At 52.1% G+C, this 23,034-nt stretch overlaps 8 protein-coding genes across 8 annotated transcripts; 5 read left to right on the forward strand and 3 right to left on the reverse strand.

The window, feature by feature from the left end:
* Nucleotides 1-405: 405 nt before the first annotated feature.
* Nucleotides 406-1,456, forward strand: A1O1_01490 (uncharacterized protein; the record flags this gene model as incomplete). The annotated part of the gene is made up of 4 exons (XM_007722403.1): nt 406-496; nt 574-715; nt 782-941; nt 1,007-1,456. The coding sequence occupies 4 exons, from the start codon at nt 406-408 to the stop codon at nt 1,454-1,456; spliced, it is 843 nt and encodes a 280-aa protein (XP_007720593.1).
* A 272-nt stretch (nt 1,457-1,728) lies between these two features.
* Nucleotides 1,729-3,369, reverse strand: A1O1_01491 (uncharacterized protein; the record flags this gene model as incomplete). The annotated part of the gene is made up of 1 exon (XM_007722404.1): nt 1,729-3,369. One exon carries the CDS (start codon nt 3,367-3,369, stop codon nt 1,729-1,731), a length of 1,641 nt encoding a protein of 546 aa, XP_007720594.1.
* A 1,782-nt stretch (nt 3,370-5,151) lies between these two features.
* A1O1_01492 (uncharacterized protein) lies at nt 5,152-6,336 on the forward strand (the record flags this gene model as incomplete). Its single annotated transcript, XM_007722405.1, has 1 exon — nt 5,152-6,336. One exon carries the CDS (start codon nt 5,152-5,154, stop codon nt 6,334-6,336), a length of 1,185 nt encoding a protein of 394 aa, XP_007720595.1.
* Nucleotides 6,337-7,025: 689 nt separating this feature from the next.
* A1O1_01493 (uncharacterized protein) lies at nt 7,026-7,961 on the forward strand (the record flags this gene model as incomplete). Its single annotated transcript, XM_007722406.1, has 1 exon — nt 7,026-7,961. The coding sequence occupies one exon, from the start codon at nt 7,026-7,028 to the stop codon at nt 7,959-7,961; it is 936 nt and encodes a 311-aa protein (XP_007720596.1).
* Nucleotides 7,962-10,173: 2,212 nt separating this feature from the next.
* Nucleotides 10,174-12,537, forward strand: A1O1_01494 (uncharacterized protein; the record flags this gene model as incomplete). Its single annotated transcript, XM_007722407.1, has 3 exons — nt 10,174-11,997; nt 12,049-12,319; nt 12,386-12,537. 3 exons carry the CDS (start codon nt 10,174-10,176, stop codon nt 12,535-12,537), a joined length of 2,247 nt encoding a protein of 748 aa, XP_007720597.1.
* Nucleotides 12,538-13,655: 1,118 nt separating this feature from the next.
* On the forward strand, nt 13,656-17,888 carry A1O1_01495 (uncharacterized protein; the record flags this gene model as incomplete). The annotated part of the gene is made up of 3 exons (XM_007722408.1): nt 13,656-14,019; nt 14,069-14,285; nt 14,333-17,888. The coding sequence occupies 3 exons, from the start codon at nt 13,656-13,658 to the stop codon at nt 17,886-17,888; spliced, it is 4,137 nt and encodes a 1,378-aa protein (XP_007720598.1).
* A 1,456-nt stretch (nt 17,889-19,344) lies between these two features.
* Nucleotides 19,345-19,701, reverse strand: A1O1_01496 (uncharacterized protein; the record flags this gene model as incomplete). Its single annotated transcript, XM_007722409.1, has 1 exon — nt 19,345-19,701. One exon carries the CDS (start codon nt 19,699-19,701, stop codon nt 19,345-19,347), a length of 357 nt encoding a protein of 118 aa, XP_007720599.1.
* Nucleotides 19,702-20,340: 639 nt separating this feature from the next.
* Nucleotides 20,341-21,168, reverse strand: A1O1_01497 (pep2-like protein; the record flags this gene model as incomplete). Its single annotated transcript, XM_007722410.1, has 3 exons — nt 20,341-20,592; nt 20,649-20,991; nt 21,041-21,168. The coding sequence occupies 3 exons, from the start codon at nt 21,166-21,168 to the stop codon at nt 20,341-20,343; spliced, it is 723 nt and encodes a 240-aa protein (XP_007720600.1).
* Nucleotides 21,169-23,034: the final 1,866 nt, after the last annotated feature.

Here is a 23,034-nt window from a genome sequence, read left to right on the forward strand (position 1 = left end):
AAACGTTATGGGGTCATTTCTAGCGCTCAGTCTTGCCTCCGCATGGGCGAAAAAGGCTTCATCCCATTACATGAAGTGTTATAACTGCTTCTGTTCCTGAACGCCACTGACTTCTTGACTGACTGCTTGTGGCGTACCTCGCCGATAGTGAAGTATTTCGGGCCTCGGGCCGGTTTGCCGTGCCGCAGTAACGAATGTTGCTCCACAAATCGCATTCCATATCTGGATGTCAACATCCAATCAATTACTGCTCGGTGTTACGCGCAACCGATAAGTCCTTATTATCAACTCATCCGATCGTCTCTGAAATACATCTGTATTTGGAGCAAGACTTCCAGCGAGGTGTTAGTGATTCGAGATCATCAAATCATCTGTTTTGTTCAGACTACACCTCAACTAGAAACCATGGAACGATATGTGGCAGAAACCGACGCGTACCGCTCGATTCCGATACAGAAGGAGCTCAGCCTCGCAGGGAAAACAGTGGTAGTGACAGGTAGGTGAGAATTTGAAAGATAATGAACCATCGCACGAGAGTGCGAAACAAACGAGAAGACTAATGCTTTACCCAAGGTGGCGCACGAGGGCTCGGCCTTGCAATTGCACATGGCTGTGCCGAGCTGGGTGCCAACATAGCGGTGATTGATATGCTGCCTGAGCCATCGCCTGATCTGAAGCACCTGGACGACCTCAAGGTAAAATGGAAATTTTACAAGTAAGTTGACGACATGTCGGCTATGAGGCTGGTCAGGTTTTCATTCTTTGTTCTTGGGGTTCACAGCACCGATATCACCGATACCGATGGCCTCGAATCAACATTCAAGGACATTGTCTCTGTTTTCGGCAGCATTGACGGTCTGGTCAACGGAGCTGGCACGGGCGGTGGATCACCATTTGTCGAGTTTGAGAGAGCCAGAATGCAGAGAATAGTTGGCGTTAATGTAAGAGTTTCCTTGTCCTCGGCGTCCCATTGGTACAAGGATGCATGAACTGATATCTGCGAAAGGTGCTGGGCACTATGGCGGTCACGCAGCTTGCGACGCAACAAATGGTGAAGCAAGGTCGTGGGGGAGCGGTAGTCAGCATATCCTCCATCGGTGGCCATGTGAACATTCCCGGACAGACGAATGCTCCATACTCTGCGTCAAAAGGGGCTATTCTCTCCTTCACAAAAGCACTGGCTGTTGAACTTGCAGACCGCAACATCAGAGTCAATAGCGTAAGTCCGGGGTTTTTCCTCACCAAAATCACGCCGGGTTACCTGGCAGGGGATGTGGAGAGGTTGATGGGATTTGAGAACTCGGTGCCAATGGGTAGATTTGCGGATCGGAGGGAGTTGAAAAGTGTCGTCGCCTTCCTCCTGACATCAGCCAGTTCCTATATAACTGGACAAGACCTCGCTGTTGATGGTGGTGTATTAGCAGGGAGAGGCCATGTGATATCTTCAAAGACTTGATATATAGTGCTAGGCTGAATATGAGCTTGGAAAGAAGCAAGAGCGAAGAGCTGGTCATAGTAAATACATCGCTCCTGGATTGGACATCCAAATTCGGGACATCACTGAGATGAATTTGTCCACTGCGTGTGCGTCTTGGAGCCTTATCACTATCCTAGCAGCTGCAGCGGCAAAAGCGAACTTTCCAAAGAAGTAGTTGAGCAACAGTCCCTTCCTCGGTCGAAGACGCTGCTATATGAAGTGTCTGAGGTTGATTGACCTCCGAGTATCTCCTAGCAGGTTTGGAACTCAAAATATTGATCCCAATCGAGTGGGACAGATCCATAATCGGGCAGATGATCGGCCAGAATAGTATCGTCACAATTCTCAAAGGCTGAGGTTACATAATGCGAGGGGTCCATCATAGAATAATCTATGTCGTTGAACATGGACGCTTCGTTATTTTCGTGCAAGTCGACAGGAGTTCGGGACGTTGAGTGTTGAAAGACATTCAATATGCGTTTCTTGAGTGGCTCGAGGAGTCGCAGATATTCCTCCAGACATTTTAAAGATGCAGGCCATTTGGGAGCCAGTAGAGAGAAAAGGTCGGAAAAGGAAGACATGTACTCTTCCAGTTCAGTAGGAGTGCACATCGAAGCGACAAGGCTTGGGCATTCTCGCAGAGTATGTAGAAAGACCATGGCAGCAGAAAAAACATGATGACAGGAGTGGAAGATGTATTTTGAACTTCCAAACTCCGCATTCGTCTGTCGCATGTAGCCTCGCACCACCCCGATGCTGGCGTAGAATGCTTTAATCAAATTGTGTGTTTTCGGATGATTGATGCGAGGGCAAGGGCGGTATAGGGTGAGGATGATGAGAGGTTCGGAGATGTCGCAGAATATTGACATCTCGGTCCATTGTGCGGCTAGTCTTGGGTCCGTATTGGCCTCTGCGTCCTGACGAATTTGTGTGGCCCAAGTATGAATTCGCTTCTCCATGGTATCCATCCATGTTTCAAGCGGCCCGAATGTGGGAGGCAGCGCGTGTGTATTGGAGAGAACAGAGTTCAACTCGGCAGTGACGTGTCGGAATTCTAAAGTTCCAGTAAACATGATTTTGGATCGTCTGCCGTTGGGGTCTATATGTGTTGAATGGATCGCGCCATCCTCAAGCTCGCTTGGGTAGCCAGCAGCAATGTCTTTTGCTAGGAGCGTAGGCTTCCTCCGGAAAACCGTGCTACACGAGATGTCCACAGACCAGGCTGTCCAAAACACGCGGCGCCTAAGGTCAAGTGTAATAAGGTCGATGTCATCGTCGGGTTGCTCGTAATGAAGACCAAGGTCGATACAGGCCTGCATCATGTAACTGCCCATGAGATAAAGATTAGCAGCGGCGGGATTCGTCATCACATAGGTATACAGAAGCACGATGGCCTGTAGTCCAACGAAATCGTTTGTCAAGACCTCTGGGATATAGGTTTTGGCGTGGTTAAACAGCTCGAATGCCATGCTATTGACGCGGGCAAATTGTGCCCGAGCTGCTGTCGATAATGATATGGCCATGATCAGACTTATCGTATATATCTCGTAGGGGGTTGCGGCAGAAATCATTTCGCCATCTCGTCCCGTATGATGTATCACGGCGGAATGGCATGATCGAAGCCAGGGCTCATAGAAGATGGGATGTTGGGGCATCTGTCTCGAGATATAGTTTTCCAGGAGAAAATCCGCAACGTGAGCTGGTATTGCTCTGAGCGGATCTTCAGACTCGGCTGGTGCTTGGCGGTCAGATCGTTCCTGCCATGATTGATCCTCTGCAACTGGAAGGCGTGACTCCATTTGCAGAACAAACCTGGGAAGCGAGCATTTCTCAGAGAAGCCGAGCCATGGAAAGGCCAGATCTTTGCCCACCACATGGGTGAGTCGGACCATTCGTGACGGGTCAAACACAGGGTGACTTTCTGGGAGCATCGGCTGGGACGGCGTTGCAAAGGGTAGGGAGTTGGACCGTGATTGGGATCTAGAAAGAACCTCCGGCTTCCCTTGACTCTCCGTGGGTCTACCGGCATGTCGGCTCCCTTCCAGTTGGGCAATCTCCCGCTCGAGCCAGAGCATTAGACTTCGTGGGGCGATCCGGGAAATCTCGCCCTGTAAGTCACCGCCAACACACGGAGCACCAACCCTTTGACACTGCGAGCATGGCACCAGATTGGAATCGCACTTGTCAGTGTCAGCTGAGCCAACACGACTAGCAGGGAGGTCTGTCTATACCTTCACTTTGCGTTTCCTGCACAAAGCACAAGCTGTCGCCCTCCGTCTCACTCCCAAAGAAGACATTGTCGGGGTATCAATATTCATCACATCATAGTCCGACGCGTGGTGCCAGCAGGAAGATCCTTGAGACTTGTTGTATCAACCGATCTGATCATCTGATATCAGTGTTTGGGGGTATTGGCCAAGGCCTTGTGATACCAAACAGATCCGCGGCAGCCCTGACAGACACGCTCCAGACAGTATCGATGAAGATCGCAAGGGTGATCCAGGCCGTGACAAGACGTCGCAAGTTAATCGGAGCGACCACTCAAGCGATGAGGGGCTCGGTGATAGGCGCAAAGCAGAAATCGAAGCCCTGCGAAAGATTAGGGCAAGGCGTCAGAGATCGACCCTTTTCTGATTTATGGTTCCCGTGCTTCGTGTTGATCGAGGACGGCGCCTAGGAGTATCCAGGCTCGCTCATACATCTGCCGGATACAAAGGTACTCTTTCGAAGCTGTCCCCTGCTTCAACTTATCTATGTATCTCTTTCTACTTCTAGTAAGCGAGATGTGCCAAGACTTTCCTGTGGATAAAGCTTAGACCCACTTTATGTTCACCTTGTGTTCGTATCTATATGAAAGGGTCTCACGCTTGCGCTGTGGAGGATGGACTTGAAGGCTTGACGGAAAGAAAGAGTATCTATTTCCTATATGTGTTGTAGTGAGGATATTGGTGCAAGTATGCTAGAGTTGGTGTCTGAAAGTTGGTCAATTTGTGACGCTCAATAGAGAGTTTCTGATGGCAACACAGTGTATATCAGGTCAATGTTTCAGGCGCACAGAAATGGTTAGTAGATTTAGGATTCAACCCATCTGGTCTAGACTCTGCAAGATAACTAGCTAGTAGCTTGAATCCATGGGTGCCAGGGAGACTAGAGCTTATTCGGGAAAGGTGATTTCTTACGCGAGGCTTTGTACAGGTAGGTATTGAATCAAACACTCAACTGCTCATCATCCATCCCAATTCTAACAGTTAGCACATACACTCATCTGTTATGGCCGCAGGCAGCGCCGGATTCGACCATTCCACAGCTGAGACTAGGCATGATAGCAACCTCATCTCACTCTATGGCTACTAAATTGGCTTCGATGTGCCTGCAAGTGACGGATCCCAAGACGATACTCGTTTGAATTACTTTGCCATACTATGGAGCAGGATGTACAGGAAAAAGATGACATTGTTGAGTATTTGAAAAGCATTCCAGCCTGTTTACGATGCCGGAAGAACCGCCGGCGATGTGACGCCTCCCTACCTCGATGTCGGAACTGCGTCAAATCCAACATGGAAGAGTGCATTTACTATGATCACATTCTTGACAGACAAATCTCGCGAAGGTCTGTCTATCTGTATCAACTCCCGGTGAACGTTCTACTGACTTATCGAAGGCATATTGTCACCATGGTCGCCAAGCTACGTGATTTGCGGCGACAAGCAGATTCCGCTCACCCTGATGTCTTCACTGACCAGACGCCGCTCCGTGGCCCTTTGGATGGCTGGCGCTACTTTATCGGGCCGTCGGCTTGCATTCCTCCATCGATGCTTGTTCGTGTTGCAACGGTCGAGGAATGGGAACGTACTTATCCATCATGGAATCCCGCGGATACTTTGCTTGATACAGCAACCGTCACACCGGAGCTTCACGAATTCTTGGTGCAGAATTATCTGTCCACCGTGCATACACTTTACCCAATCCTGGATGCACCAGAGTCTATCCAGTCTCTACAGAATCCAACTACAACAAGTCTGACCGCCTCTCAAGAATTCATCCGTTGCATGGTATATGCAATCTCATGCCACTGCGTACCCAGGAACGCTCGAGCAATGTTGTTTCTATCCCTTGCCAATAACTATCATCGTCGAGCGATGGAGCTTCTCGAAGCCGCTACTTCCAAGCTGAATGTCGAGACTTTACGGAATGTGATGCTGTTGGCCTTCCACAGTATGCTGGCCCCCCACCAGGGGAACTGCAGTCAATTGGTTGGGATCGCTGCCAGGCTGTGCGTGGATTTGAAATTGGCCACCTCAGAAGATCAATCTCTCTTGCACTTGCTACTGTCGGTGGTCTGCGTTGAGCGTCAAATAGCAGTCACCATTGACAGACCTTGGTTTCTAGACTTGCCAGACAGTTTTTCACAGGTCGAGATATCCGGGTTGGCAAGACATCGAGCGATAGAAATCCTCTACATATTGGTCTCCATGCAATCGACGCTGCGGCAAGCCGAGCTTGAGGGCGAAACCCGGATACAGGTCAGCCAACAAATAAGGGCAATCTGTACCTGGGTCACGTCGCAAGAACGACCCCTACCGAATCTGATTGCGGTTCTGCAAGAAACCAAGCTCATGCTTGGGTTGGATGGAGATTCTAAGGAGCTGATCCAGATTTATAACCAAGAGGATTGTTTTCATACCTTTCTCACGCCACACTGGATCCTGAGAGCTGCTCGGGCAGTTCTGGAACGATCGCCCAGTCTAGAAAGCGGAAAAGCTTCCAGGGAGTTTCTGCTGGCTTTACTCATGCTTGATCGGGACACAGTCAGGTGGCCAAGCTGTCAAGTCCTTCTAGAGTCTTTGCAAGCAATCTGACCCGTCCAAACTTGTTGAACAATGGATCCTGCTTTTTAAACCCGATTTCTCGTTAGACTTTCTGGGTCTGAGTCAACTACTTGTTGTTGTTGTAGTATCCGGTTAACGAAACATGACGACGATATGGCAGAAGCTCATCATTGCAATAAGACAATCGACTGTCCTCTTGATGTTCCTCATAGAGCAGCTTTTGTAAACAGAACTGCCGATTTATTACAGAGGACACGCCGTACCTACCAGTCGCATATTGCCACAGCATCCCAAGAGTGCGAATTATACCATGAATAGAGGTAGTTGGTTTCATTGAGAACCTTAATACCTTTGGGGGTAAGGAGAGGGTTTAACAGTGGATAAAAGCGGCGGGAGGCGTATGAAGCGTCTCCCTATAATCGCCAAGAGTAGATAGTTTTAATTGGCTGCGATGATCGCAGGCATCCAGCGATAATAACATGTACGGTACCTACCTTACGTACTGCGATACAACAAGCCTCATGGTTGTGTTCGTATCGATGCCAGCCATAGATTATATCCTAAAAGTTGACCAAAATCCGCACTACAGCGCTGAAGGTTACAAACAACGACGGTCAGCAGACTACCTACTAAGTCTATCCCACGTCTCTCTACAAACTGCTACGCCACCTCTCGAAGCAGCAACCTCTCGTCGTTGGACGTCAATCTAATCAGGAACCATGGCGGCCACGGCCACAAACCTCTCCGATCCAGCCGCGGTGCTGCGAATAGCACAGAAGGCGTCTCCGATCCTTGTCAAAGCGTCCTCAGTCAGCACAAGTTTCCCTGCCTCAATCTTCAACTCAGCAGATTCCAGCGAGCTTTGGAGAGAAGTTGAGCAGCTCCTCTACGCGTGCCTCCGTACCGGAGATGACGAGTCGGCCTTTTTGTGCGTGGAACGGTTAGGGAAGAGATTTGGTGAAGACAATGAACGCGTGATGGCTATGAGGGGCTTGTATCAAGAGGCTGTGGCAACTGACGAAGCTGCTCTGAGAAAGATACTCGAAGACTACACCCAAGTGCTGAGGGAGAATCCCATGAATGTCCCTGTCCACAAACGCCGGTTGGCGCTCCTGAAAAGCATGGGAAGACCTCAAGATGCCATCTCAGGGTTGGTGAAGTTCGTTGACTCGTTTCCCACCGATATCGAGGCGTGGTGCGAATTGAGCGATCTTTACGAATCACAGGGGTGCATTTCGCAAGCCATCTTTTCCCTGGAGGAGGCTGTCATCATCACTCCGAATGCATGGAATCTCCAGGCACGGCTTGGTGAGCTTGAATATCTGGCCGGCACGTCATCAAGCGACAATACCGAAAATCAGCAGCATTTGACACAAGCAGTTCGTCGCTTCAGCCGCAGCATTGAGCTTTGCGACGATTACCTCCGGGGATTCTACGGACTGAAGTTGGCCTCGGACAAACTGTTAGGGGCCTACTCGGAATCCAAGGCGAACAAAGACGTGGCCATCGCGCCAGAAAAGCTGCAACGGTTAAGCCAGTTGGCCACATCCAAGCTTGAAGCTATCTTGAAGCAACGCACCAGCCGCAGATCATCTGCAGGCTACGACACAGAAGTTCTTGTAGTTCAGCAACTGCTGGACGGATCAAAAGGTTGAATGCCGTGGTCCAGAATGCAACGGCCCGATGGACCAAGCCCCAAACCTGGAGCCACCCAAGTTCTCACAGCCAGGGGTTTCCCACACACCCCACGTGCGTCCGGATCCCGTTCTCGTCCTGATTTTTAAGGCACAATGATGCCGAGCGGCTCCTGCAGGGGACAAGATGATGCTTCCACGGCATGGTGCGGTTCGTGCGAGGGCATTTCAGATGCGGGTTTATCTACACTAGCGTGCAGCGACAAAGGGACGGTTGGGCATCAGTTTGGCGCCACCCGACGTGGCAGCAATTCTAAGGATGCCTCAACTCCCACGACACGCGGCGTGCGACGAATAACAGTGTTACTTTCTGGTCTTCGATGGGGTTTGGTCACCATGATATTTGACTCATGGCACTTCGGGCTTTACCCTACACAAATACGCAACACCACGAGGCAAGCGCGTCGACGACTAGACTGTACCCAAAAATGACATTTTGTTGGGAGCATCACTTCTCATGGTGGTTTCTGGTTCTGCCATGCTCGGATTAGAACCCAGTTTAGCGGCCGTCAGTCACAAAGGATGGGTAGTCCGCTGGCACTCTGTGCTGGTAGGGAGGTTGCCAGATCCCTAGATTATATAGCTTGAGAATGGCACGAAAGGTCAAGTGGCAGGACATTGATCTTCTCGGATCACAGCCCAATGTAGATTTCACTTTCTGCATATCGATTGTCTTTGCAGCGACGCTCTTCATGAACCATCGTATGCGCCAGCTCCTTACATCGGAGCCCTCCATGTCTCAATCCCACAGGGCTGGCCACACGCAGAGGAAGGCAGCGCGCAAGAAGCGCTTACCAGATTGTCCAGTCCCTTACAGGTCCTCTACATCCTGGGCAGGAATCTTGTGTCACGGTGCGTCACCCACGTACGCCCAAGGGTCGGCAGGTTGTTGTGGTGACAGAACTCTCCGGCCAGCACATCTCCTGCTTCCGCCTCTTCACATTTTCTGAGGGAGATTCAAACTTCCTTTTTAGTATTGCACGCCGGCTGTCCCTAGGAGCCCTCGTTTCGAACTGCGGGCAACATCGACCTCTCGGAGCGAAGATTCGCAGCTGGAGCTGCACGACGACGCTGGAACCATCGGCACACAGCGCTCATTGAGGAAAACACGGCAGCCGAACCATAAGCTGGCGACGTTACCGACACACACTCATAGAGACGCAGAGAATCGTCAGAGGCGTCGACACATCTCTGCCTTTTCCATCACCTGGAGTCATAGTCAGCTTCTGTCAATTGAAACCCTAAACAGTGCCGCAAGGGAGAGTGAAGACCACAACGAAGGGCTTGAGTAGCAGCAAACATCTCGCCAACGACGACCGCCATCATTGTCGTACTTGCCGCCGTCATTGCGGGAGGAGGAGTGAGCAAAGACTGGTGTTCGGCCTTGTCGGCGGCTGCAGTTGAACTGGACGCCCCAGAGCCCAAGCCTAGGGGCCCCCACCTTGAGTTTGGGGAGAAAAAAGCAGCGAGGGAACTTGGAGAGCAAACAAAGTCGCTGCTTCGTCTGCTCATTGATTTGCCCGCTGCTCACCGGCGGCCAGTGAAGGGACCTCCACCACCCACAGTGCACCGACAGTACTATTGTTGGCGTCGTTGGGCACCAGTGTTAATCCATCAACCCTAATTTCTGCCGCTTTGGCGTATCCCGGATCTTAGACCTGGACCCGGCTACCCAAACAGAAGAGTCAACTGTGCCACCTTTTCACCTGCGCACCGCAAACAATCCTGCTGGACACAGAGAGGCCTGCATCATTGCCATCGAGTGCGTGGCTCCATACTACATTGGATATTCCTCCCACGGACTGCCAGTGTTGTGTTCTGCTTCAGGCTTCGACTTGCTCTCGGCTTGTCGCATGTCTAGCCGCCGCTTCTGGCCGACCCTTTCCTCCCCGCGGATCCACCTAGGAAATATATCACAACTTGCGACGGGCGGTCACCGCAGCCACAGTCACCAAACCTCCGCTCCACCACACTACATCTCGGTCCAAGAGGGCATTGATCATTGCGAACACATCTGAACCTGGCTCCTCTCTGGACGGTCCGGAAATCTGAAGTCAGCCCTATTGTTGGTCCGGTTAGCATCCCTTCAACTGACAACCCTTCAAGGCGATCTCGTTCAGCCTTCCCCAAGGGGTGGGTTGGACGCGGTCTCCCTTGACCTCACTCAATTCCAATGGGGTGCGTGGTCTATCCGGGCTGTTCTGGCAATACTGACGCCGCTACTGTTAGTTCTACTGACCGTCACAGCCATACCCATATTGACATAACCCACGTCCGTTCACGCTCGCCTTCTCCAAACTCGGGCGACGACGAACTCCACGAGAACGGTGTGCAAGTCTCCCCTGCCGAGATCTCTCCTCAATACTCCGTCATTCAACCAACCCAGAGCCAGAGTGGTTCGTCTTCCCATCCTGGCGATTTCGTTACATTGGAATATCCTCCAGAGCTGGCTGAAGGAGATGGCTCAGACCTGGCATCAAGAATAGATCATCGGGAGAGGGTGCAGCATTACGACTCTAGATCTAGTTCCACCCGCCGACAGCCTTCGCGCCGTCAACCTGCCCGGCGCGAGACGACGCGCAGTCGAACACGGGACTTACAAGATACGTCACCCACGGAAAGCGGCGATTCCACGGAAGAGTTCCTGGCCAGGCGGGATCTGGGCTCGGGCATGCCGCGCCCTCAATCATACTATGCGCACAACGGGTACCCCCACAGCAGCTCGTCTGGCTCTTATGCCTATCCTGCCGTGCCGCATTCCAACCAGATGATCCCCCTGCATCCTCAACCTTTGGCGGTACCATTCCCACCTCCGTATCCTCCTATGGCTGCCGGTCAGCCAGTGCCATATCCTCCTCCCCATTCGGGCTATGGGGGTGGATATGGCCACCCCGCCGCGTCTCAAGTGAGCGCTCCATACACATCATCTCCCTATGGTGCTCCCACCGTGATCAACTACGGACCTCCACCTCCAGGAGGATATTTCCCACCTCAATATCCGCCTCAATTTCCAGGGCAGCAATATCCGCCCCCGTTCATGCAGTATCACCAACAGATGCCTTTCCCTTACATGGACTATCGGATGGCTCCTCCGGTCATACCCTCGCCACAGCCAGGTTCCGCCACTGCATCAGTCGACAAGTTCGAGGTTAAGAAAGATGCGGATCCGGAAGAAATGTTCAAACGCTTTGCGGACTTGATGAAGGAAGAACGAGCCCAAGCCGAGCTCTCCAAAGAAGCCCAAGCTGCTGAGAAAGCCAAAGCCGACGCTGCCCGGGCCGAGCAGGAAAGCCGCATCCGAGAACAGGCCCTTCGACAGGCCGAGGACCGAGCGAGAGAAGACGCCATACGCGCTGAAGAAGAGAAGCGGATTCGAGACCAGGCTTTGGTCCAAGCGGCAGAAAGGGCTCGAGCGGAAGCTGAAGCCGCAGCTGCTCGCGCGGACCAAGAACGAGCCATTCGAGAAGAAGCGATCCGGGCAGCAGAGGCAAAAGCCCGGGCGGATGCTGCTGCGCTGGCCGACCGTATGGCGGCTGAGCAGCGGATCCGAGATGAAGCAAAGCAAGAAGCGATCCGAGCTTACGAAGAACAAGTCCGTCAAGTAGCCGAGCAGGCGGCACGAGACCAACAGATCCGCAAAGAGGCGGCAGATGCTGCCCTGAAGGCTGCAGCGGAAGAGGCGGCGGCTAAGGCGGCCAAGGCAGCAGCAGAGAAGCAGATTGCTGATGAGGCAGCCGCAGCCGCCAAGACAGCCGCCGAGAAAGAGGCCGCCGAAGCAGCGGCCGCATTGAAGGAGGAGGCCCGAAAAGCACAAGAAGAAGCGCAAGCCAAGCTGAAAGAGGCTGAGGAGGCTGCGGCCAACGCCAAGGCGGAAGCTGAAGAGGCGGCAAAGAAGGCGGCTGCCGCGACTGCTCCGGAGAAGAAAGCCCCGGTGCGGTTCAAGGATGCCATCGGACGAAACTACAACTTTCCGTGGGAAAGATGCTGCCGATGGAGGGTGAGTGGCATTTGTATTGTTCTTGAATGAGGATGATTGACTTTTTCTCAGGATATGGAAGGCCTTATCAACCAGGCCTTTGCGCACATCGATGGCCTAGCCGAACATGTCGCGAACGGGCGGTACGATTTGATCGGGCCCGACAAGGAGATTATTATGCCCAACTATTGGGAGTCGACCATTGAGCCCGACATGCATATTACCATGATGATGTGGCCGATCCCGGAACCGAAAGAAGAGGAGGTCCCGCCGCCTCCTCCCCTCGATGGCGACGCCATCCTGGCGTTAGATGAAGAGCTGAGCTCCAGGAAGGACAAAAAAGGTATGCGTTGACTGTGGTGTGGGTCTGTCTCCTGAAATTATGCTGACTTTGTTGCTCTACCGGCAGGCAAAAAAAGAAAACCAGGCGGACTGGCCGCATGGATGTTGGGAGGGCCTCCCGCGCGGCCCAGTCGGTCTTTAAAAGGTGAAAAAAAGCCTGATGTAGTCGCAAAACCCCAGCACGGTGCTGCCGAACAAGACGCATGCACCGTTATGTGAGCGGCTGCCTGAAGTCGACGTTAAAGCGTTGGACAGATCGAGAACCACTGGATAAAAGGGGCTCGAGCCAGATGATTACCAGGGGGTGGAAGCTTGGGTGGCGTTGTTCGTTTTGCATCCATTGCAGCTCTCACACCCCGTCAACGTTTACGCGTCTCGGTTCATCAGTCCAACGTTTCTCGGTCAAGATCGGTTCGTGGCGTCGACCCAAGGGAGCCGTTGACATAGGCTACATCAGGAGGCATGGCTTTTTCCTCTCGAATCATCGGGATTGGTTTTTCATGCCTCAGGGGACGAGAGAAGGCGGGTGGGATAGGCGGTATCATGCTGTGATGAATTTACGAAAGCAAAGACTTAGCGGGCGTTTTCAGACTGCATGTGACATTCAGCGTTGATTCTTCCGATTCGGGGGAGTGCCTGGTATGAATGAGCATATGGGAATGCAGGTGAATGTCTCAATGACTTCTTCCTTTGACAATATCGATGGTGACTGTGGGAATCATGTCAGGCCTGGGTGTTCAGATGCCTCATTCTGAGATATCCAAATTCCGGTTGGATGGTGAGGCACGGCAGGTGATCTGGCCGAGTCGAGATGCGGCATGTGTTGTGATGACTGGACCATCTTCCAACGACTCTATATTTCTGTCCACTCATACCAAGAATAAAAGGGCAGGTGGTGCCAGAGATGTTGTTGATGGAATCTGTGATGCCTGTGAATCGAGTGATGACACATCAAGGTTTTACGTAATCAGGTCACGTGGACGGCTGAACAATTCAACCTCACTTCTTCGAATTCGACTTGATTACCATGATATATTGCTGACTGACACATCTCTAACGCTCTATAATCCCTCGGAGAGGCCTGCTGTAGGGAAATCACTGTATTGATTATCGGTTGGGTCTGTCAGCACGGTAGCCTCGCCATCAGGAGCTGTGCTGTCGCTGATTCACGTCACCAATTGAGCAACCCAGCACGGCACCCGACCGGCCCGGGTCAACACCAAGATTCACTCAATATCCGGTTGTAACTACGCCTACGCCGTCATCCGTCAACACATCATCCATCCTAGACTAGCAATGCAACGGAAATCGCGGTCACTCCGGTAGCTCTCGCCGCCATGTCCACCAGGGTTCTGATCCACGACTACCCGCACCGGACTTTGGCATTGGCTACTGATGAACATGTCCTTGTCTTTCGGCATACCCACTCCCCTCCGCCGGAGAGCGTGAAGGCGTCGAGTTCGGCCAACCTACCGACGCCAAATGCCAATCGATGGAATTTCACCCCGCGGTGCATGGTGGAATTTGGGGAGAGATCGTTCATTGACCTAAGCCAGTTCCATACTGTGGCCACAGCCAAGGGCGCCTTGGGCATGATTACCCTCAACAACGATGTCTTTCTCTGCGTCATCACCGGCTCAGAAATTGTAGCCACTGTGAGACCGGGGGAAACTGTGCACAAGATCTTTGCCGTCGAATTCTGTAAGTTTGAGCAGGTCATTACAAGCCCACAATACTTACGGAAGCGAAGATTGCCTGAACCGCGCGGACTATGACCACGGTTCCGGACCCTACCCGAATCCGTATCCCGGCCAGACCTTTCAGTCCGATGATGTTGATTATGGGGGAGGTTACGATCAAAGCGACTCGAGCGCCGAGCACCCGTTCCAGGCCTTGAGGAAACTCCTGAGCAATGGTCACTTCTATTACAGTGTCGACTTTGACCTTACTTGTCGGCTGCAGGATCGGTTGGTTGCCTCTCACGCTGGGACCCTGCACAGCTGACACCTTACAGTGCTGAGGAAGTCTCTACGGCCGATACAGTCGACATCTCAAGCCTCGATCAAGGCCTCTTGTGGAATTCGTACATGATTGATCCACTTCTGAAGTTCCGAAGCAGATTGACTGACCATGAACGGAATGAGCTCGATCGATCTCGTCTGCTTACCTCAGTGATCCGAGGGTTTGTGAAGACTCTAACTGTGCCCTCATCTTCGTCTCCGATCCGCGGCACCACTCCTGGACGGCCCAATACCTTGACCGTGATCTCAAGGCTATCGTCACGACGCGCAGGAACACGCTTCAATTCTCGTGGCGTCGATGATGATGGCAATGTGGCCAATTTTGTCGAGACCGAGACTGTATTTTGGTCAAACACGGGACTCTGCTTCTCATACGTTCAGATTCGTGGCAGTATTCCTATCTTCTGGGAAAGTTCGAGCAGCTTAATACCTGGACAACAGAAAATACAAATCACGCGCTCCCCTGAAGCCACGCAGCCCAGCTTCGACAAGCATTTTGCCATGTTGGAGAGGACATATGGAGCCGTTCATATTGTCAATCTGCTCAGTGCGTTAAAGCCTGGCGAAGTTGAACTCACCGAGAGATATCGTTATCATGTGAACAGAAGCCCTCTCCTCCGTCATGAGGAGGGTGAAATGGAGGAACACCATCTCTTACGAGAAACAGAGTTCGACTTTCACGAGCGTACGAAAGCCACTGGGTACGATGGGGCTAGAGCTATCCGACCTTATCTGGAGTCTAGCGCAGAATCGTTTGTTTATTTTCTTTCGGAAGAGATTCCCGAAGAGACAGTCATCAATGGCAAGAAGACGATCGTCAAGAGACCAGTGGTAGTCATGCAGCAGAACGGGGTGTTTCGGGTCAACTGTTTGGATTGCTTGGACCGGACGAACCTCATCCAAGGTTTGATCAGCCAGATGGCCATTGAACTGTTTTTGTCGCATCGAGATGAACGGGGCAACTCCGATTTCTGGATGCGCCATTCTACGTTGTGGGCAGATAACGGGGACGCGCTCTCGAAGATCTATGCTGGTACAGGGGCATTGAAGAGTTCTTTCACCAGACACGGCAAGATGAGTCTTGCCGGCGCCATCGCAGATGCCAGAAAAAGTGCAACACGCCTCTACGTCAATCATTTCGAAGATAAGAACAGGCAGAACACGGTCGATCTGTTGCTCGGCAGACTCGTCGGCCAGAACAGTGTAGACCTGTATGATCCAGTCAATGACTGGGTGGTCGCAGAAGTCGCAAGGCGGAGAACAGAGTTCGAGACCAGAGACCAAATCAAGCTCGGCATGGGTTCGTATAACTTGAACGGCAAGACAATGGGGGCGAACGAGGACCTTCGACCGTGGTTGGACGTTCACGATAAAGACCTTGACATTGTTGTCATAGGCTTCCAGGAGCTGGTGGAATTGAGCCCGCAACAGATCATGAGTACAGACCCAAAGCGGAGAATCTTGTGGGAGACAGCGGTGAGAAACTGTCTGAATGGCTATGGAGAAGAAAAGCCGCATGGGCCCTCAGGTAGGTCAGATGACTATGTGCTTCTGAGAAGCGGACAACTCGTTGGCGCCGCCTTGATGGTTTTCGTTCGGTCCAGTATTCTCAGCCGGATCAAGAACGTCGAGGGAGCAATCAAAAAGACCGGAATGAGTGGTATTGCTGGCAACAAGGGTGCCGTTGCCATCAGAATGGAAATCGAGAGCACTTCTGTGTGCTTCGTCACCGCCCATTTGGCCGCCGGATTTGCCAACTATGAAGAACGCAACCGCGACTACAACACAATCACGTCCGGGCTGAGATTTCAGCGCAACCGAAGCATTGAGGATCACGAGGTTATCGTCTGGGCCGGCGACTTCAACTACCGCATTGGATTGAGCTACGAAAAAGCCAGAGCACTGGTCAATGAGGCCATGACTGGTTCAGAGAAAGTCCGGGAAGAAGCGCTAGGCCGGCTTTACGAGAACGATCAGCTGAATATACAAATGGTCGTGGGAAACTGTTTCAACTACTACCGGGAAGGACGAGTCAAGTTTTTGCCTACCTACAAATACGACATTGGTACGGACAACTTCGACACTAGTGAGAAGCAACGTATACCTGCTTGGACTGATCGGATTGTCTGGAAAATCAACCACAGAAGCACGGCTGTGCAGGCCGGGGAAATCCTAGGGACACAAATGAAGCAACTCGCATACGACAGCGTGATGTCTTTGCGGTTCAGCGATCATAAGCCGGTATATGCGACCTTCGAGATGGGCATTTTGGTGGTGGACGAGGAGAAAAAGGAGACCCTCACCAAGAAACTATACTCTAAGAGAGCAAAAGAAATGAAAATCCATGCTGGGGATGAATTAGCTGACGCCATTGAAGAGATCAGCAGTGAAGAGGACGACAACGAAAGCGTGACCGGGTACGAGAGCATTCAAGAAGGTCTTCCGCCTGCCAGCAGCGACAAAAGGAAATGGTGGCTAGATGGGAACAGAGCTGCTCGAAGCACCATCCGACCACCGCAAGAAGACATGATGTTGAACAAGAATCGTGAAGGCAACCCCTGGAGAGAAGGTGGAGAAGACGAGTGGGTGAAGGTCGAAAGACCTCCTGTCATGGACAACATCAACATCAATAGCATGCCGTCTAGCAGAGCGTCCAGCAAGAAACCCGAACCTCCCCCGGCACGAGGTACTAGAAGAATGGTCCCGCCTGCCTGGGAGGGAGAAAGGGCGTCTTCGTCGTCGCCACAGCAGAAGGGCGAGACATCCACGGAAACGAAACCCCTTCAACAACAGCCACCACCTCCCACACTTAGCACCCGAGGCGTTTCTGCGTCAGGTACTGACACTGCCAGTGCTACTTCTTCGCCTGTACGGTCTCCAGCGAAGTCTCTAGGAGATGCCGCCCAGCCGCCGTCGAGGTCGAGGTCGACGTCAATAGCCCCGTCTGAGAAGAAAAGGCCACCTCCCAAACCAGCCAAGCCTTCTACTCTGGCGACCGCGTCTGGATCCGCTTCGAGTCCGACAGTCGTCCCACACTTGACTCCTCTTCCTGCTCCTGTTCCTACTCCTCGACCGACGAGTGTTTCTCGCTCAGGTCCGGGTCTGTCGTCCAATCGTGGTCCAGCATCCCTTGCCGCAACCGAAGAACACCCTCCCCCTTTACCCAAGCGTACAGGAACAGCGAGTTCATCAGCATCGTTTGTCAGTGCTTCAGACAATTCGCCCTCGGCGCTCCCCGGCTCCGAGACGCACAGAGGCACTGTCCTTCCTCCACTACCACTACCGCCGCCGCCGCCACATCGGGCGAGAGTTTCGCAGCTCCAAACCCAGAGGCCGCGCGATGGCAGTGTCGGTTCCACGTCTCAGTCTCAGTCTCCGCGGAGAAGCAGTGCTTTCAGCCAGAACTGGACAGATACGGAAGTAGCACCTCCTTTACCGCCAAGGAGGGATTCGAAGACGACTGGCGCTACCTCAGATCTATTGGGCAAAGAAGATGACAATACAGGAAGACGCGGCTTGGATAAGTACAAGCCACTACTGCCGGGGTGATAATCAGGCCAGTCTGGCGTCTTGGTTATCGATCTTGCAATACGGGTACTTTTCGCCGGAAAGAAAGGAGGGGCCCCGTATGTCTCTCCTCCGCCATCGACATGGTGGGTGAGGGACCAATCTATCTGCGCTGGATGGAAAATGCATACAAGCGCCTTGAAGAGTCATTGGTACGAAGATATATGGGTTTCCAAGAATAGACATGACAAGAGACAAAAACACAGACCTCCGTGGAGCACTGTGGGATCGGCACGAATATATCGAAGCAAGTTTGAACCGATGCTTTCGAGGTACCAGGACCAGCGCAGCTGCTGTTTCATCTCTTGTGACAGTGTCTCGTGTGTTGAATACCTGAAGGTTTATCGTAGTACGTAACCCACTTACTTCAGGAACATAAAGCCAAACCAGTAAGCGACCAGAAGATCCGGTGTGATAGAGGTCATGCACACAGGGAAGATAGTAACCTTACTATCCTCGGTCTCTGATGAACACGGCCGACGTCGCTGGTCTTGTTACAGTGCTGGTGTGCCGGGGGAAAGACAGTGAGAGAGGCCCTTGTGCAGGGTGAGGCACGACCGGAGCAGGAACTGAGGTAGAAACAGAGACCACCGGAGATGCAGGATACTGTGGGTATCCAGGACCACCGGGTTAGCCGTCAGGGTAGCTGTCGGGACTAGGATCAGCGTTAGCATGGTTAGCGAAGCTATAGAGGTGTCCCCTGTCGCAGTGGCTGACAGGCCTAATGCTGGAGTCTTGTTGCTCTGGTGGGAACAATTGATGCTTGGGACCACTGCAATTCTGACGAAAACGGCGAGAACGGGAGAGCGACAGCGGTTGGGATGGTAAGGAAAGCGATGGAGATGATGGAGACCACGGCGTCAAACATGGTCGTGGTGGTGGTCGAGAAGATGATGCTGTAGATGGGGATGGAGTTGTTGATATATAAGGCAGTGGACGACGTAGCGCGGAGAAGTCAGACAAAGAGAGTATGAGAGCTGGGAGAATCGAGCCATGTGGTTCTCCATTGTCAGACACTGGCAACAAGGCGTCGGAATCAATATTCAAGAGGACATGCTGCGCCATTCTCGTTCCATGGTCCACAAGCCCGCGCGAAAGGATGTATTTGCTTGCTTCTGATCTTGGCAGGGTTTTTTTTTTTTTTTTTTTTTTTTTGAGAGGATAGACTGCCGAGTTCATTTCAACAGGGAACAAGCATTTCGCTCGTGTCATGATGCGTCGTTCTCGCTAGGAAATGTTTGAGAAGCGGGACGGGTTCCGCTGAAATCTGGACGTTCGGAGTCCGCTTTCATTTGGATTGTTGTCTCGAACCCGTTGCTAGAACCTTTCTCCAAACCGCATCTCGTAGCCGGGTCCAGACTCTCAGTAACAGGATCCTTTCCTTTCCTTGTTTGCCTGATAGGTCACATTCAAATCCGCATGATCGAGGGTCGTCACTTTAACCACTGGACTTCTGCGCTCTCCGACTCTCGTCCAGGAGTCGCACTTCGTTTTCCAAGCTCTTGATTTCACGGTTTTTCTGGTCCTTGATCTCCTCCGTCTCCAGGGTGAGCCATGCCCAATATGCGATCTGATATGTGAGGAATGCCAGCGTCAGCGCTTTCAGTAGCGCCCGACCGTGAGTTCGGTAGAAGTTAACGGGCCGTTCCTGCTGAGGCTGAGAAGGTGCCTGTCGTAGTGGCCTGGTTGTGCTTAGACATCGAAGTCGGCTTGCACTTAGAACTGTGGATTGTAGGGCAAAGGGGAGTTTGGTCGGGCGTAGCGGAGTCGCCAAACGGATCAGTAAGGACTTCATATTGTTGGCCAAATGGGTTGGAGAGGGTTTATAATCCAGTATGGCGACGATCCTGGGCCATCGTGCTGCTGCTGCTGTGAAGCGTTGCCCGGTGAGAAGCTTTAAGGATATGATAGTATGCTGTGCCAGTGTTTATAGCGAACGAATGGTTGAGGTGCAATCAAGCTTTAGTTTGCTTGATTTGCCGAGTTTGCTAGGTTTGCACTAATTGTTTTATGTCCACAGACCTGGAGAGGCCACCTTCCTCCCCCTTTTCTGCAATTCCAACGACAACTTTATCTTGATTCTTCTTGCAGCTAGAACCAGCTTGTGGATCGATCATAACATGACCTTTCTGCGTTATGGTTGAGCATGCAGATGTTGGCACAGATACAATGCTCACGAAGGGTCCGTCCGTGTCGTTAAAGGCTAAGTGCTCGGGGCACCCTGGCAATAGTCCAGCCCATGGTTTGGCATTGTTATGACTGATTTGCTTCCTTCTGGTCCGACCACGCTCGAGTACTATGTTTATGTTTTCATCCGATACATTTTTCCCAGCTGGTCCTGAATGGGGGACAGAGGGAATGGCTGGCCAAGTTCATGATGGGGACAGTCAGATATGATAACGCCTGTGGCCTGAGTCTGACCCGCCTCTCTTCCTTAGATTTCAACATCGGATCCCTCAAGCCAGGCTTTACATTGCCAGTAAAGAAGGTCATGCTTCTCTCCGCAGGTCTTGCTGCCCCCTTCGACCCTGTTCTCTCTCCTATGACCTGGCATGTCGAGGAGAACCTTGATCCCCATGGTCTTCTCCTGACAATAGGCGAGATATCGATAACCGGTCGGGTACTGGTTGAGACTGGTTTCGTCCAATATAGGCACCTTGGCTGGGTTGACGGGTATGAGTTTGTCCTGCAACTTAGTCAGTTGTGACCACTTTTCACCTCAGACACCAATAAGTACTATACCTTCTCATACCAGTGACGAACATATTTTGCCCGCCATTCGCCCGATTCAGGCACCTTGACCCAGAAAAAGCAGAAGCGGCAGTCACTTTCTGCATCCACGTCACATCCATCGATGGTAAATCGCTGAGTGATGGTGGCTTTCATCTTGGTGACGGCTCGAGTGACTTCTCGGTTTATGTCTGTGGAGATGCCGTGGCAGCGATGCATGATGAAGGCCCCCTTGTCCATTCCAGCTTGAGAGGCAGCAATGAAATCCAAATAGTGAGTACGACCGGTCCAGGTGGTGTACACGTAGGCGTCGGGATGAAAAATGGACTTCAAGTTCTCCCATTCGCACGCATCACTAACGGCTCTATTAACAAGGCATCAAATCAAGAGTGCCACCAATCTACCGATAAAGAGGCCAGCCCTCTGCGAGCTCGCGTAGCTTGTATCTCTCCAGAACAAGATCCTCTGGGCCATTGTTACGAACAGCTTTTTCTGGCCGCGATCCGGATGGCAGAGAGTGAAGGTCAACCATGCTGATATACTGAGATCTTCGAGATATATGCGAACCCAAATTGCGCCGAACAATTCGCAGAGCTCTTTCAGCGTATACAGATACCGAACGGCATGTTGGTTGACGTCGGCTTTTCCCCTGCCCGCCAAAACTGGCATCGTGCACCAGCATCTCCAACGGTCGGAGAAGGTCGATGCTTTCCACCCCGGACCTAGAGCTTGTGGAGTGACCTCATCTGGAGGGACACTCACCCTCGTCCTAACTGTACTCAGCCCAACTAGAGCAGCGCTATCATGTCACCATTCAACAAGATCTTGTGCGTTGCACTTGATTCAGGGGTAAAAGCATCATCAGGGAGATGCCAAGCCCTATGGCTTGTGGGTGGCCTGCCTGTGATGTGGGCGGGTCAAGGCACACGACTGAGGATGGTCACAGTGACACTGGAAAGTTGATCCCACTGACAGTCTTTGAAGAAAAACTGAATCAGTTCTGGATTGGATGAGCTGCATTCCAGAAAAGGCAAGAAGAGACCAGGTGGCCCTGCTCTCCTGCGGCAATGGCGGACGACTTACTGTCCTGGCAATTGCCATGTATCTGGAAGCCGTAGAGAGGAAAGAACGATGCAAGAGAGACGCAATAGAAAAGATGCGAAACTTGGTGGCTGACTCTCTCAACCTTGTCTTACGGAACATCTCCCCATATTTGTATCAACTTATTTACACACATCTACTAGGGTGGACAGACATCTATACGATCAATCTTACACGATGGTATATGGGTGGGATCCCGACGTGGTGCTACAGATCACCTACCCGTACACTGACACCAAATACTGCCATGGACGACACGAAAGCAATCCTTACCTCCGTTGTGTCGCTCTCCTCCATGAGATAGATATCCCCCTCATCGAGAGATCACTTAGGGCCATAGCCCAGAGCACTCCTGACCGGGTCCCCACATACGAGCTCGAGTTCCTCGCACAGCTATGTCTTTGTCCAGCACACCGGACCCCGGCCCAAGCAAGCGCGGTTGCTCATCATTTCCGGCGTCGCCTAGGAGTGGCGGTCGTGCCCTATATGCAACATTGTGCCCTGAGCGCCCTGGCACCAGAGGTCTGGAATCGATTGCTCCATTACCTGAATATCAACCCAGAGGAAATGCTGCCAGATGAGATTTTCAACTGGGTACAGGTCAGGCTGGAGAGGGCACTGGCCGACGAACCCCTCCTAAAAGATCTCATACGGGAAGGTGTTGCCAAAGATGTCGAAATTGCTACGAGTCGAAACAGGATCGAGTCATTGGAAAACACTCTTCGTGAAGAAAGAGCAGGTATATCAGGTATGGCCGATCACGCCCGCCGGTTCCAGGAGCAAATCATGGAGTTTTGCAACCGCTTCCAATTTGCAAGAGCACAACATGAGGATCTGAGCAGACAGCTTGAGGAGGCCCGTGAGCGGGAGGCCGCCTTGACTGAAGAACTTAAAGGGCTTCAAAATTCGTTGGCAGAATTCCAGCTGAGCACGGAGACAAAGGACAAGCGAGCTCTGAACAAGGACACGGAAATAGAGAAGGAGATGAACGCAGACTCAGAAGAGAAGACAAAGAGCAAGGGAGCTCTGAATATGGAGGCAGAAATAGAGAAGGAGACGAACCCAGACTCGGAAAAGAAGACAGACGTGGACATGGGAGAAGATGCTGGAGAGCGCCAGGGCACGACAAGCGAATAGACTGAAATGGCTTTGGCCACGGCGGATGCAACCGAGCCCAAAAATGACGGTATCAGTCACACATGTGCCGTGGGCCAGAACGGTGTCAGGGGACTATGGTCTGGGGAGCAGAGGAGACTTTCAACAAGAATGCCAACGTTGCTGCAAGGAGGAAGGTGTC

The sequence above is a fragment of the Capronia coronata genome, assembly GCF_000585585.1.
Source record: "Capronia coronata CBS 617.96 chromosome Unknown acBCG-supercont1.1, whole genome shotgun sequence".
Classification (NCBI taxonomy): domain Eukaryota; kingdom Fungi; phylum Ascomycota; class Eurotiomycetes; order Chaetothyriales; family Herpotrichiellaceae; genus Capronia; species Capronia coronata.